Here is a 14,517-nt window from a genome sequence, read left to right as displayed (position 1 = left end):
ATTATCATGCGGGGAATTAACCCTTTTTTTGGGGTCACGTTTATAATTAAAGCAAGGGATTTGGAATAATAATGATGGTAATTAATAACAAGATTTTTGCATGCAAGGGTAGGGGAGGGTCAATCAAAACAACAGCTGGATAAGTAAAGTACGCGATCAACGGAGGACAAACAGCCAGGCAACATTCAAGATAGCTGGGATTTCCCAAACAGATGGAAGAATGGAGACATAAACCTTTTTTTGTTTAACAAAATTTTACCCCCCCCCCCCCCCCTAAATCTGCGCATCTCTTCCTTAATTTTGTTTCGCTCTCTTTCTTTCTTTGTTTCCCTGTGTATGTTGAGTTGGCTGTAATTGACTGTTGTTGTCGTTTTGTCTTAGAAAAACAGGAAGAGAGCCAACCTTGTATAGTGAATATGACCCACATATTTGGCTGTAGCCCCAACTCCCATTCCCCCATCTGACACTAGGTGTCCCTCGCCTTCGTGCACCACTTCTTGTGTTTCTTTAACGGGAGCGCCTTCCTGTTTTCCCTGTGCTGTCAGCTGTGCCGTTTTTGTGGGCTCCCTTCCCCTAAAAAGCATTTTTGGTCTTGTTCTCCAAAATCAAGTTGTTCTCCAAAATCTTGACGGTTGATTTTGGACCATTTTATTCCCAACTTGGGTAACATATAAATGCACCAAAGACTATCTCTTCTCATCCCTTCGTTGATATATATCTTTTCTGCCAATTACACTCTATGAGGGGAAGACTCTTCTTCAACTCTATGCCTCCATAAATATCAAAGATTCAATCAAGTTGACATGATTTCTAGTCTTACAATTCAGAATTAAGGAATTAAGTCTTGTTAAATCATCAGCTGGCTAGCTATAGTTGCATATATTATACTACCAATAATAGGAACTATCTCCAACAAATCATTGATGGTCAAATTAAGACCAGGCTAATGATAAACTTGGAAGGTGGAGTGTAAAAGGCTTCGAGAGGGACAGGGCAGGCAAGAGCCCCGTGGTGTTAAACAGCTTCAAAGTTTGAGATTGACAGTGAGTATCCTTTTGGGGTGATGTCCAGCTGATATATGTGTTACTCCGATGTAAGTGATCATGGTTTCCTGTCAATTTTCTATGCAAAATTAACAGTAAATTTAATCTCTAACATATTGTAATTCTTTTAATTACTAAAAATAAATGGTTTACAAAATTTGTAAATATGTATCTCAAAAAAAAAGAAAAATCGTGAATATGTATTTTGGACCTTTTGGTCAAATGGTTTAGTTCATATCTTTAAAGAAGTTAAATGCTACACGTCTTAATTTCAGATCTCTTATTTCTTTACAGATTTTAATTTATCCCAAAGATCAAGAATGAATTCTTGTTGTAGTGGTATGTCCCACTATATATGGTTCTCTTTGGTCCAAAACCTTGGGTCGTCTTTGAGGGTGTGGTTACAAAAGTTTCTCTCATTGCCAAACCAGAGAAAATCGTGAGTTTTCCAACAGTAAAATACTGTACTAAATTGCTTCTCAATTTAATGCATATCGTTACGAGTCAATTATTTGTGGACGATTATGCTTAAACAGTGAAAAGTGGGGCTGCTGCAATTGATGTCAATGGTTCTCTAACAGATTCTACGAACAAAGGCATCTAAGTTACCAAAAATGCAACATTTTTCTAAAGCTTGTGCTTGAAAAACATTTCCTAATGCTCCAGTTTTATAGTTTGGTTTGTTTCCATATCAAAGATCAAGCATTTAACCCCTTTAATGATATAATTGAAAACATCAAATAAAAGAATATAATAATATTAATAATTTAAATCCAAAATTTAACTTAGTTATTTCAAATAATCACTTTTGTTAGATGACATTTAATAGATTTAGAATTTAAATTCAATATTTATAATTCTTTTATTTTCAAATTACAATAACCTATTTACAAAAACATAATACTAATAATTCAAGTCCACTAAATTCTTTCCTTCTCCCTCCCCACTACGTTGTCTGCATGGGGTCCATTATGCATTATTTGCATCATAATTTCGCAGATAACATAAAAAAAAATATCTTGGAAATATTTTAAATTGACTTTCTTTAGGATGGCTATGAGATGGCAATAATCACTTGACATGTTGGCGTTAATAAACTTCACTTTAAAAATTCTTATCAAATATCCCCCATACAACCATCAGAATGCATGGGAATAAAATTCTAGTGACAATTTGTTTATTTATTTATGTTTCATTGTTACAAAAATGAGAAAAAAATTATGAGAATTGGACGCGTGGCAGCACCCTAGATGTGTAAAAGCCAAACTTTTTACAACAAATCAATTCTCTAGTCTCCTTTTTCCCTGTTACATTTGGAATTTGCTTTAAGCCTTCTAAAATTCCCTTTTGGCAAAAAGCTTTGCTCCAGCACAAGCTTAAAAGGTATGAGCATAAAGCTAACTGCAGGCAGCACATCACTTACACAAACCTCAGCCTGATCTTATTTTGTTTCTTTTTCTTTTGCTTTTCTTATGTAATTATCACAACTCACAACACGATCACTGATCAGCACAGTGCAGGTATCCTTTCATTAATCTTCTGCACTAGCTCACTAAAATCAATGGTGTAGGCTTATTTGTTAATTAGTTGATACCTTGATATTTTCGAATAACAATGTTTCTAAGCTTCAATTGGCAACGTTGGGAAGAAACTCTATTATGGCGTTTTATGATTGGAAGAATGAATTCTTAGTTAATTCGACCTATTTTTTATAGGTTAGTCAATGTATATATGTGCAAGAAACAAATGGTTAGCTTTAAGCTACAAAGAAGTATGTGATTCAGATTTCACCATCGTAATTGACGAAGCTAAATTTTCCAGGGTCGACGGTAGGTCCCATATATGCAGTTGCGGCTGCAGACTGAATGCTTGAAGGAATTTAATCAAAACACTCGAAAAGGAAAACACATTACATGCTTTAACAAGGCAATTGCATTAGTACAAGTGCAGTCAATATTGGATGTTGACTCCGCCAATTATAATTGTTTCCAGGCTCAGGCAAAACTTGTCAGGACGACTCAACACAGCTGGACTCAAATGATGCTTTAAATTACAATTTCCTTCTTATATATATATGCACATGATTTATGAAAGGTTTTAGCAGAGAAAGTGCTGATGAAGGGGGATCTTTTACAAGGCCAGCTACTTGGCTCACACGCACAGCTCATCTCCACCTCCAAATTCCAAATTCCAAATTCCAATCAAAGGTTCCAATGTAAAGAACCTGTATTTGTCATATCATGGATTTATGATTTGCATGCAGACAGTGATCTCAAACGCAACATGGAAAAGAAAGTCCCCTAACCGTAGGAGGGGTATGGTTGCTTTGCTTTATAAGGCATATATGTTCAATTTCCCATTATTTGAATGTCCTATGTGTATGGGACTTGAAATCCTATTCTTGTTCCTTTTCTCTTTCTTTTTCCTCCTATATTCCCTTTGCTTGCAAGGCTTGGGGGATGGGTTTTATGATTGATCAGGTGGTACCTTGTAAAAAACGGGTCATTAAAAAGAACAAAAATAGGACCAAGTTGTAAGAGACCCACACGCATGCCACATCCCACGTGGGGCGCATTTCTGCACATGGTTTGTGAGACATTCTTGTCGAAATCCACAGTGTTCATGACCTTTTCTTTACTAATTATTCAACCATGTATGTATTATTTCCACCCTAGCCATTTTCAACGACTAGGCTCCAAAACCCTTTTTCAGTTTTCCATGTAAAAGAGCAAGAGAAAACAGATACAGCTTTGATTTGATTTTTCGTAAGTTATTTTAATTGTTAGTAGTTAACACCTTGGACTAGGACCTTCAGTTCAGCCACATTGTTCTTCAAGACTCAAGGTAAAAAGAAAACAGACAAATTGGCAAATGGATTTGCTTTGATTAGATTTAGACCTTTGAAGAGGAATTATAGTCAGATTGGTCGTGTTCCACAAAGTGAACACATTTTTTAAGGTTTGGATTCCTTAATTGATGCAGAAGTGATCGGAGAGTGATTCTGATTCTAGAGGATTGCAATTATCCCACTCATCAGTCATTGGTGGCCCTAACTATCCTGAAATCTTCCATTAAGGATAGAATATAACTTTTTTTTTCTCCTTTAAAGCATATTGCAGTCTCATATAAACTAATCTTCATTGTAAAATGTTCTTCATATTCATGCCAAACATAAAAAAGTACTAGTCAGCAACATCAATTACTTACCACCATAATTGGATGAAACAAAAGAGAGATTATCCGATCCCATTTGACAAAAATGATAAAAGGAATCAAGTGAAAACGGTTTGCGATTAATATACAAAGCTCAAGGAATGATGAGAAATAGATATGATAGGATTTGGGGGGTCAACTCACTTCACCAACGATGTTGGAAAGGTCTTTTTGCTTGGTAGAATGAAGAGTTTTTTGGATACAGAAATCTAAAGAGTCCCTCACAGTCATCATTTTTTTTTTTCGTTAAATCTTTAGATCCCACCAATTAGGTCACCACCTTCCCCCACCAATATCGAAGGACAATCAAGAACATGTATATATATGTCAAGTCAAATTAAGGCATGCTACCTTCGATCACTTTGTGATTTGATTCCTTTTATTCTCTGGTAAAAGTTGTTTTGGACAATTTGGAGATAGATCATGACAATTCATTCAAAGAAACAACATCAATGTTTACATGATATAGATAAAATGCATTTGAAATTAATCATATATGAAAATTTTATCCTTATTGTCGTAATATTGTCTCATCATTTGATCAAAATGAACTATTCTTAATAATTAGAAAAAGGAGATAAAAAACAAATCGATTTTTACTTCAGGAAATAAGTTTTACTATATATACACAAAAGTTCATGAAATGAAAATGTGCGAATTGATCCATGCATGCATTTGGATCTTAGTTAAACGAAGCATACATGCCTTGATTTTCTTGTGGATTAATACATAATACAATAAGAAAAAAACTCAAAATTAAAATTTAATTGAATGGAGGGGAATCATAATAGCAAACATATATAAACATATATATATAGATATATATCCTAAAAATTAAGTAATGATATTTGTTTAGAATTTTTTATAAAAAAAAAAAGTAGTAATTTAAGAATAAGAGAAAATATTCAAAATGCTGAAAATTTTGAATGCCAATGTAACCTTAAAGATAATAGTACGAACAAAATCCAAGGTAGGGTTGGGAATGAGAGATTTAAAGGTTAATTAATGAGGAATCTAATGATACTTAGCGTTGAGAAACATAATTATTCCCCTCTCTAAGTCAAAGGGACATGCTTTCGAGAAACCAACCCTAGCTGGGGAGCCCGCGACCTCCCCCCTAAAGGAAAGATACAATATGGACAAAGGAAGGGGACGTACTTTTTTTTTTTTGTACCAAAAAAAAAAAAGAAGAGACGGATTGAGGAATATCTCCCCAAGGATATAGTTAGATGGTGTCGCAAATGTGATAGGCAATTAAAAGTTACAACCAGCTAATTGACTTTAAGTACTTTTTCACCATTTTTTTTATAATACAATAAGGGAAACAAAAAAAAAAATCATAATTACACAACATGTGAAATTAAGAAATTAATTAAAGGTGATAAATAAACACAATTAGATTCATTTAGAGACATAATAAATAATATTTTTACCCCCGCTTAGTAAGATATTAAAAACAAGGATATGATAACATGAACACGACAGATACGGGCCTAACCATAGCCTGCAAGCTTAAAAACTTTGGGCCTGGAACCCACAATAGTTTACTTTCCAATGATAGTTCCAGCTTTCCTATTGTGGCAAGGCCCGTGATCCATTTCCAACTCTCTGGATAAATCTGGAACATATTCGAGTAGCGACATTGAAACAACCCAAGCGGAGGAAAATCCATAAGCCACCGCCTCATCATTGATGTTCTTATACAGCTCTCTCTGGTTCTTCGTTCTGCTTTTCTAGACTCTGGAACTCAGCCCTACAGATTCAAGTTCAACCCAGCCACTGGGTCGAAGCCACTGGCTCGAAGCATGAGGCCTGCTACAAAATATACAAATTTGCTAAGCTGAAAACAAAGGATTGTGAAATACAACAAAGGATGAATTACCATACTACAAAATTCTGTAACAGTTCCATAAATATTAAAACTCGCATGTTTGGTAGACCAGTGATGCAACTGTCATGACCTCCGTTATCTGCTGCCGTGATGATGGCATTTTCGAGCATATTGGCTTTTTCATTCACAGCCTGAAAAACGAAGAAAAAGTTTTGTTTTTGGGATGTTAAATGTAAAACATTCTAGAGAGAGATTTTTTTGGCTGCATGTAACTAATCCATTGACCAATGCTTGGAATGCAATGACAGATTCGGAAATTTCCCTGAAAACTTGATGGTCACTGTGTGTGATTTTGTATGCCACTTCAAACTGCTGAATTGTTTTGAAATTTATATGATTTTAAATATAAAAAAAGCAGTGAGCTGCGTGTAAAGGTGAGTAACAGTCAATTTGAATCGATTAGATTAATCGAAATCAAGTGAATTCGATTGATTCGATTTGATTTATTTGATTTTATTTATAATTAATTTTTAAAATTAGTTAAATTAATTAACTTGATTAATTTTTTATTTTTAAAATTGATAATCGAATTAATCAATTTTTTAATAAAAAAGATAAAAAAATTAATATGAGTATTTTTATTTTTTGTAAATTATTATTAAATTTATTAAATTTTTTAATAATTTAATTCAAATGATACTTAAATTTAAATTTTATTAAATTGAATTTGTTATTAAATAATTATTCATAATAAAAATAAATAAAAAAATTTTGATTATTTAACTGAACTAATTAAATTAAACTAATTTTGATCAATTTGATTATGATTGATTATTTAAAATTTTTTAATTAATTTAATTATTTATTGAATAAAAATCGATTAAATTAATTATTAATTTTTTTAAACTGAATTGATTGATTCGATTAATTGCTCACCCCTAATCACATGGGAGGCAAGCAGGCAAACCATGTTAAATGTTGTTGCAAAACGTGGTTCTTTCAAGTTTCAAGTAAGAAAGCCGACAGCACCCATATGGGAATACCTCCCTCCCTTGCAGGAATTAAGAAACGAAACAACATATACTACTATCATCTTTTAATTTTTTTTAAATGTTCGAAATCCATGCCGTGTTTGTTTATTATTACAGTTTGACGTTTTCTTTCTTCCAAGGTTTGACACATTAATTTTGTAAAATAATTAAATTGAATTCTTCATTCAAACCAAATTAAATTAACCTAATATTTTCATGTGTGACTGCCTGTCGATTTTTTATTTTAATTATATATTATTATTTAGAAAGGAGAAGATTCGGATTTTCTTCTTTCTTTTCTCTTTTAATTAGGAAAAATAATAATAATAATAATAAAAAGGTGAATGGCACGTGCCAGCGCACACGAACGGTCTAACCTATCTCTCTCGCCCAATCCGTCAATCTCTGCTGAGTTTTTTCTTTTATTTTTCTTGTAACAATTTATATAAAAAAAATTTCATATAATTAAGAATATAAACGATACATTAATACTCATAAATTATTCGAATTCGATTCGATTATTATCGAGTCGAATTCGAATAATTCGATTCATCGATCAAATCGAATTCGAATATTTTTATATATGATTCAAATAATTCTCGAGTTTAATTAAATTTTTATATTTAAATTTTTTTATTATTTTAATTAGTAAAATATCTCGAATTCGAGCTCAAATTCGAATACAAATAATTAAGCTCTTGTCGAATATAAGAATCGAACTTATTTTAATATATTAATCGAATTTAATCGAATTTAATCGAACAAATTCGAGTAGTTCAATTTTGATCACGAATTGAATTCGAATTAAAAAAATAAAATTCGATTAAATTCGAATTAAATATCGAACCATAAATTAAAAATCAAGTTCGAATTCAAAATTTTCACTATATCAATTTGATTCGACTCGATTATAACCTTACGTCTAATTGTCTCTCCCTCTTCATTTTGTTTTTTTTTTTCTAATTTTTTCTTATTTTTGTGGGGTAAATCACCTTTTTCCTTTGTCTGCCCAAAATTCAAATCCAAAACTATAAAAGTTACGCCCTCTCTTGGTCTTTCCTTGTTTCTCTCCGTTTTCCTTTCGGAAGGATTCTCTCAAAGACCCAAAATCAACTAACGCACTTCCTTCATCCAAACACGGAGAGACAAAGAGAGAAATAAAGAAAGAAACAGACAAAACTTCCAAAGCTAAATTCTAGGGCTTTTTTCTTTGTTTTGCTAATTAGAGAGCCGTTTCCGTCAACGAGGATTAGAGAGGGAAGAGGAAAAAAGGAAAAAAAATACAGTAGAATGTCTGCATTGGACCCTATCGATTGCCTTCTCTTCTCTCTCAGCAGATCTTTCTGTAGTCCTCTCGCCGTTTTTATTCAGATCCAGGTTTGTTCTTTTCTCTTTCAGATCCATTTTCTTTCTTCGGTTCTGCACAATGTTCATAATTAACCTTAAACAGAGCCAAATATATATATATATATATATATATATATATATATATATATATACTTCCTCGCCTTTTCGCTGTTTGGACAGATTTAGCATTTATAAATAAGCTGAATTGTTTTCGTCTTCTCGTTTAACATTTTTTTAAACCTCATTTTGCGTTTTTTCTCAGACATTAAATGGATATTTGGTTAGATTCTTTAAAGAATTTATAATTTCCTTTTTACAGCGAAGTTGCATGGTTTTCATTAGGATTGGATCTAGATAGCTAAGTTTAGAACCAAAATAATAATAATAATAATAATAATAATAATAATAATAATAATAACAAGAATACTGCTTGTGACATAATGGAGATGACATGTTTGAAATTTGGTCAGATAGGTGGCTGTTATTAAGATGGTTAGCAATGTATCTTCCATTTCTTTGAAATGATTACGAAGTTTGTGGATGTAAATTACTTAATTTTGCATTGAGCATGTAATTGGTAGGTATTGAGGCAATAGGGGTTTTTTTAAGCTCTGAATTGAGCTTTGTTTGATATAGCATTGAAATCAAAATGGAGGAGAGAGCTCCTTCTCCTAAAATACTATTTTTCCATATAATGGGAGCTTTATTTTAGTTTATTGATTTGTTTGAAGGCTGGCATATGAATTAATGTAACAAAGGTTGTCTCATTGGACGGCTGATGAAGTCAGCTTCCAACTAATTGATTTATCCAAAAGAAGAACTAATGAAGCATCTTTACTTTTATATATTACTTACAATTTAATTTTTAGAGGAATTACAATGGTGGACTAATACGTGTTATCTGCAAAGCTAGTTGATATTTTTCCACTTTTTGACTAATGGCTTCTGTCTTTTATCACTTTGCAATCACTACAATTATCTACTTTATGGAAGCAGTATTTTCATTTTGATTATCATCAATCAGTTGCCTCTTTCTCTCATTCTCTCTGCCTGTTTAAAATCCAAGAAGGTTACCAATCTGAATATTTTATGTATGGCGTAGGGATGTGTAATCTGCTTAACTCTTGCTATTGGGTGGGCTTTTGCTGCTTATGTCAGGTACATGCTTTTAACGATGAGAATTTGAACAGCAGGCTGCCATGACTATTCATGTCGTCACATGACTTAGAACTAGAAAACTTGCCTATTTCATTTATATATACTTACTTCTTTTTGCTCTTCACAGGAACAGAGAGATAAATCGAATCAAGGATGGCATGAAAGGTGGCAATAGCTTTGCTTTTCTGTGCCATGATATTAATGAACTTGAGCACTCAAATCAGGTCAATCTACCAAGAGTATCGGTTGTGATGCCTTTAAAAGGTTTTGGAGAACATAATCTACACAATTGGAAGAGTCAGGTGAGTATTTTATGGTAGGCATTCTAGCTAGCACTTATCTTGAGGTGTCTTCTCAGTGCTTGCTAAAAAGGTGTGCATTTACCATTTCCTTATCCATATTTTTTATCAGAAAATGTAAAATTGAACTAAATTTACTTTATTAGTTGTTAGAATATGCCCCCCTGCCCCCCCTTTTTTTTTAATATTGCTCTGCCAGAATTGATTATTTTAAAATGTTCATGTTTGCAACAAGTAATTTACTGAAATATGTTTAATATCAATGGAGGCAGATCACATCTCTCTATGGTGGTCCTCTAGAGTTCCTTTTCTTGGTGGAAAGTACCGAGGACCCTGCTTACCATGCTGCATCTCGGTTAATAACAGATTTTAAGGTATAGCATAAATTTGCTTTATCATGCATTTTCTGTTATTACTAAGAAAAAAGAATCTGACAAAAGTCACATAGCACTGTTATTACTGTGTAATCCTTTATTCCCTTTCACTGAAAACCCCTAAAAGACTCAATTCTTGCCCTTTGTTTTATGTAAGTGTTTGAGGGCATCATTTGAGCATCTTCACTGCGGCTTCACTTCTTGCCTTCCTGATTTCATTGCATGTTCTTCTGTGCAGGACGAGGTTGATGCTAACATCATTGTGGCTGGTTTATCAACAACCTGCAGTCAGAAAATACATAACCAGCTGGTATGTAACTTGCTAAACAGATTTTGCAAATTACTTGGCCTTGTATATAAGTTACTTTTCTATTTATATTATTGTTTAGACTACATGCCTTGTCACTCTCACTTGTACTTAGTGAAGACTTAATTTAAAGCCTTGGCTAAAGATGTCCTCTTTTGCTAATCTGCAATTATTTAAAGTTTGTCCCTATATGTTGTTAAAATCTCTCTGCTATTCAATATAGTTCTTAATCATATATATTTTGATATTTCTTGTGAAGGTTGGCGTGGAGAAAATGCATAAAGATACCAAGTATGTATTATTTTTGGACGATGATGTTAGGCTCCACCCAGGATCAATTGGAGCCCTCACTTCTGAGATGGAAAAGAATCCCAAGGCATGTTTGTGCGCGTCCAAATACCTTCAATCAAAACAATTAGATTTTTCTGAACCTTCACATGTGTGCCTGTTATGGTGCATAGAGTATAAACTTTTGATTCTTTTTGTGGTACTCATGTCGTTGGCAATGATGTGCAGATATTTATTCAAACTGGATACCCTCTTGATTTACCATCTGGAAGTTTAGGAAGTTACTGCATCTATGAATACCATATGGTATGATGCCATCTATGATTTATTCTTTCTTTCCAAGATACTGCATATACCTGACCTGACCTTACCTTATCTTTTCTTTTTTCTTTTTTGATAACTAGATTCGTATTTATCGCAGAGAGTAGTGGAAAACCTGCTATCAAAACAACAGTACAACCAGAAAAAAAAAATTAGTGACTACCCCTATATCTATATCTATGGTTCAATTATTAAATATGATTAATGGGGGAGTCAGGCAATCTAATATCTCATTTGTAGATGGCTTACTGTTTCATTCATGTCCTACTGCCCAATCTACCAGCATACACGTGCATATAAGTTGCAACTTTTGATTACTACACAAGCATAATGCTAGCTGAACAACCTTGGGCCCCTCCCAAAAGATTAAACATACGCTTCTGCAGGCAAGCACTTCTTATTGAAATATCAAAGTGGCAACTAGGTGGAAAATATCAGCTCTTATGTGTTAACTTATTCCATGGTCCAAAGTTCAAACAAGAATAGAGCACTATAGATGGTCAGTTTGGTGCTTAGGGGGATTACCTTATCTCTATCTATTATTTTATTTGAATTTGGCCAAAGGAGTGAAGCCAAATAGTTAAAATTAAGGATTCCACCTCCCCCCTTCTTAATGTAGTTCACAAGGACAAAAACTTTTGCTTTTATGTGTAACTGTGCTTTAGTGGTTTATCACATGTGTTATTTTAATCTTTCTCCAATAAGTTGTTTTTTTTATCCTTCAGTTCATGTACTCATTGAATATTTCTTTTCAACAGCCTTGCTCAATGGGATTTGCTACTGGTGGGAAAACTTTTTTTCTTTGGGGAGGGTGTATGATGGCAAGTAGCTCCTCCTATCTTTCTCAGTGCTTCCTGCACAAAATTGTAGGATTATTTCTGACTTTTGTAGATTGTTTTTCAGATGCATGCTGATGATTTTAGACATGACCATTATGGTGTAGTCTCGGGACTTCGAGATGGTGGATACTCCGATGATATGACTCTAGCTGCTATAGCTGGTAATCTAGTCTCTAGTAAATGTTTTAGTAGACTAATAAGAAATTCAATATTTCTGTTGATATTAAAATTACAGCTTTGTACACAGACTTGCAACCTTCTAACTGCTCGTATATTATCTCTTCTTAGGAGCCCACAAGAGGCTTATTACATCTCCTCCTGTAGCTGTCTTTCCTCATCCTCTTGCCAGTGATCTTAGTTTCTCAAGGTTAATGATTTTTACCCATTAAGCTTTTCTATTATATTTATATCCATGTTGACTTTGACTTCTTGTCCAGGTACTGGAATTACTTGAGGAAGCAAACCTTTGTTTTGGAATCATACATAAGCAATGTTAATTGGCTAATGAATAAAGCACTGTTTTCTTCCCATTGCTATCTTTCATGGGGATTTGTTGCGCCATACTTGATGGCTATGGTTCACGTTGCAGCAGCACTACAAATCTATATCAAGGGTTATTCATATGAGGAAACAACCTGTTCTACTGGTGGTGAGCAAACTATCTTTCCTTTTAGTTAGGTTGTAGCATTAATTAATTCAGACGAAACACATCTGGGGTCCTATTCTGGATAATAACACCATTCTATTTGGTATTTTTGAGTAACAGGAGTTTACAGGAGTTTTTTTTCTCGATCAAATAGTGCTGAGTTATTCAGATAATTTACAAGATCCCCTTAACCCTCAACATATTTGGTTTTTAGTAATTTAGACATACTTGTCTATCAAAGGAACTGTTTGACTTTCCACAGCTAGAAATGCTGGCCGTAGCCCTTTTCACATAGTAGAAAATTCTTTTTCTGTTGTATTTATCGGTTGTAGTTCCTCTGGTAAAGTATTGAATCTAATAAAATGGAAGGTAGAGAAATATCCTATTATATTAATGTAGGAATTAGCTCCTGCAACTAAGCAAACTGCTTTTGCACAGGATTGGTACTAGCCAGTTGCCTAGCTATATGTACCTTTATGGAGCTACTTTCTATGTGGAACTTAACAAGGATTGAAGTTCAACTATGCAACATGTTATCTCCTGAGGCACCTAAGCTCTCACTTGGTACTTACAACTGGAGCATGGTAAGAACCTCTATCTATTTAATATTTGGGATAGCACTGTGCTTTACTAATTCTGTTGCTTCCATGAAACTTAAGTGCTTATCTTGAATCTCTAGATTTTCATTCTGTATATTGCTCATTAATTATACGTATAATGTTTAGAGTGATGAAGAAAAATTCTTGCCTTTTTTATCCGTTTCAATGCCTCATCTAGAATCTCCTTCAGAGTATAGTAAATTAGTGTAATCAACTGCATGGCTTTGGTTGGATTCAGAAGGCCTGAATTTTGATTGAAGCGTGGTCATTATTTGAGTTAGAGCTTGGATATCACAAACACTTTCGAGTATGTACTGATGTAAATCAAATTGTTCTGTAACTGAGAGCAGGTCTTTGTTGCAATGCTGGTTGATAACTTTTTATACCCTGTCTCTGCCTTCCGTTCTCATTTCTCTCAATCTATCAATTGGTCTGGTATACGATATCACTTGAAGAATGGAAAGATAAGCAAGGTATGTCAGTTAAGCATGGCACTTAAGCATTCACAATGAGCTTTGTTTATTTGTTCAAAGCTTAGCAGTATTTGCCTACTCTGCAGATTGAAAGGAATAAGGATATGGGTCCAAATTTCACAGACTTGGGAGGGAAGCATTTATATGGGAAGAAAGGAGCTCCTCCCAAAGCCTCATTCCTCAGCTCTTTCAAGAGAAGTTTGGCTCAGTGGCGTCAACCGAAGAAATTTGATGTCTAGGAATTAAGCTTTGGCTTAGTAAATGTTGTGACCATTTTTGCCTCTCCTCTCTGAGATTGTATAGGCAGCAAGGATCCGGTAGTCTATTGTTAGTGGTTTAGGAATTTTTGCGTCATTTTTTATTCCCCATTCAATCGATTTATTCTTCATTTATCAACCCTCGTCGGGGGCTGGTTTTGAAATTACATTGATTTCACCATGTAATTTTATAAATCCTTATTATATACAGTAGCGTTCGTGACTTACAGTTCTCTCGAATCCGACTCTGTCGAGAGGCCATTCTGCTTAACTCTGGAATGGAACAGATCATAAGAGCATTGAAGAAGTTACAGATTAATTAGCAGATGAAGAAAACAAAAAAAACCAAAAAAGTTAAAGCACAAGAGATAAATTACTGCCAAGTATTTCTCCTACAAAGCCACTAAAAGTGCACAGCACGTAGCAATGTTGGACTTGTAAAGCTAACCGAAGGATATTCTCCAAAGTGTTTCCTTTTTCCTTTCCGATGG

At 33.8% G+C, this 14,517-nt stretch overlaps 1 protein-coding gene and 1 long non-coding RNA gene across 2 annotated transcripts; one reads left to right on the top strand and one right to left on the bottom strand.

Moving 5' to 3' along the window:
- Positions 1-5,531: 5,531 nt before the first annotated feature.
- On the bottom strand, positions 5,532-6,444 carry LOC149513658 (uncharacterized). Its single transcript, XR_016329500.1, has 2 exons — positions 6,139-6,444; positions 5,532-6,068 (listed from the first exon to the last, which is right to left on the bottom strand). It is a non-coding gene; the product is annotated as an uncharacterized LOC149513658 (long non-coding RNA).
- A 1,659-nt stretch (positions 6,445-8,103) lies between these two features.
- On the top strand, positions 8,104-14,259 carry LOC111299128 (uncharacterized). The gene is made up of 14 exons (XM_022894127.2): positions 8,104-8,495; positions 9,568-9,623; positions 9,751-9,925; positions 10,195-10,296; positions 10,535-10,606; positions 10,863-10,979; positions 11,120-11,197; positions 11,971-12,033; positions 12,116-12,212; positions 12,340-12,418; positions 12,489-12,700; positions 13,136-13,281; positions 13,647-13,769; positions 13,856-14,259. The coding sequence occupies exons 1-14, from the start codon at positions 8,409-8,411 to the stop codon at positions 14,006-14,008; spliced, it is 1,560 nt and encodes a 519-aa protein (XP_022749862.2). The 5' UTR covers positions 8,104-8,408; the 3' UTR covers positions 14,009-14,259.
- Positions 14,260-14,517: the final 258 nt, after the last annotated feature.

The sequence above is a fragment of the Durio zibethinus genome, chromosome 18 (assembly GCF_047325235.1).
Source record: "Durio zibethinus cultivar Kanyao isolate XHJ-2024 chromosome 18, ASM4732523v1, whole genome shotgun sequence".
NCBI lineage: Eukaryota > Viridiplantae > Streptophyta > Magnoliopsida > Malvales > Malvaceae > Durio > Durio zibethinus.
This window is presented reverse-complemented; position numbering and strand designations above follow the sequence as displayed.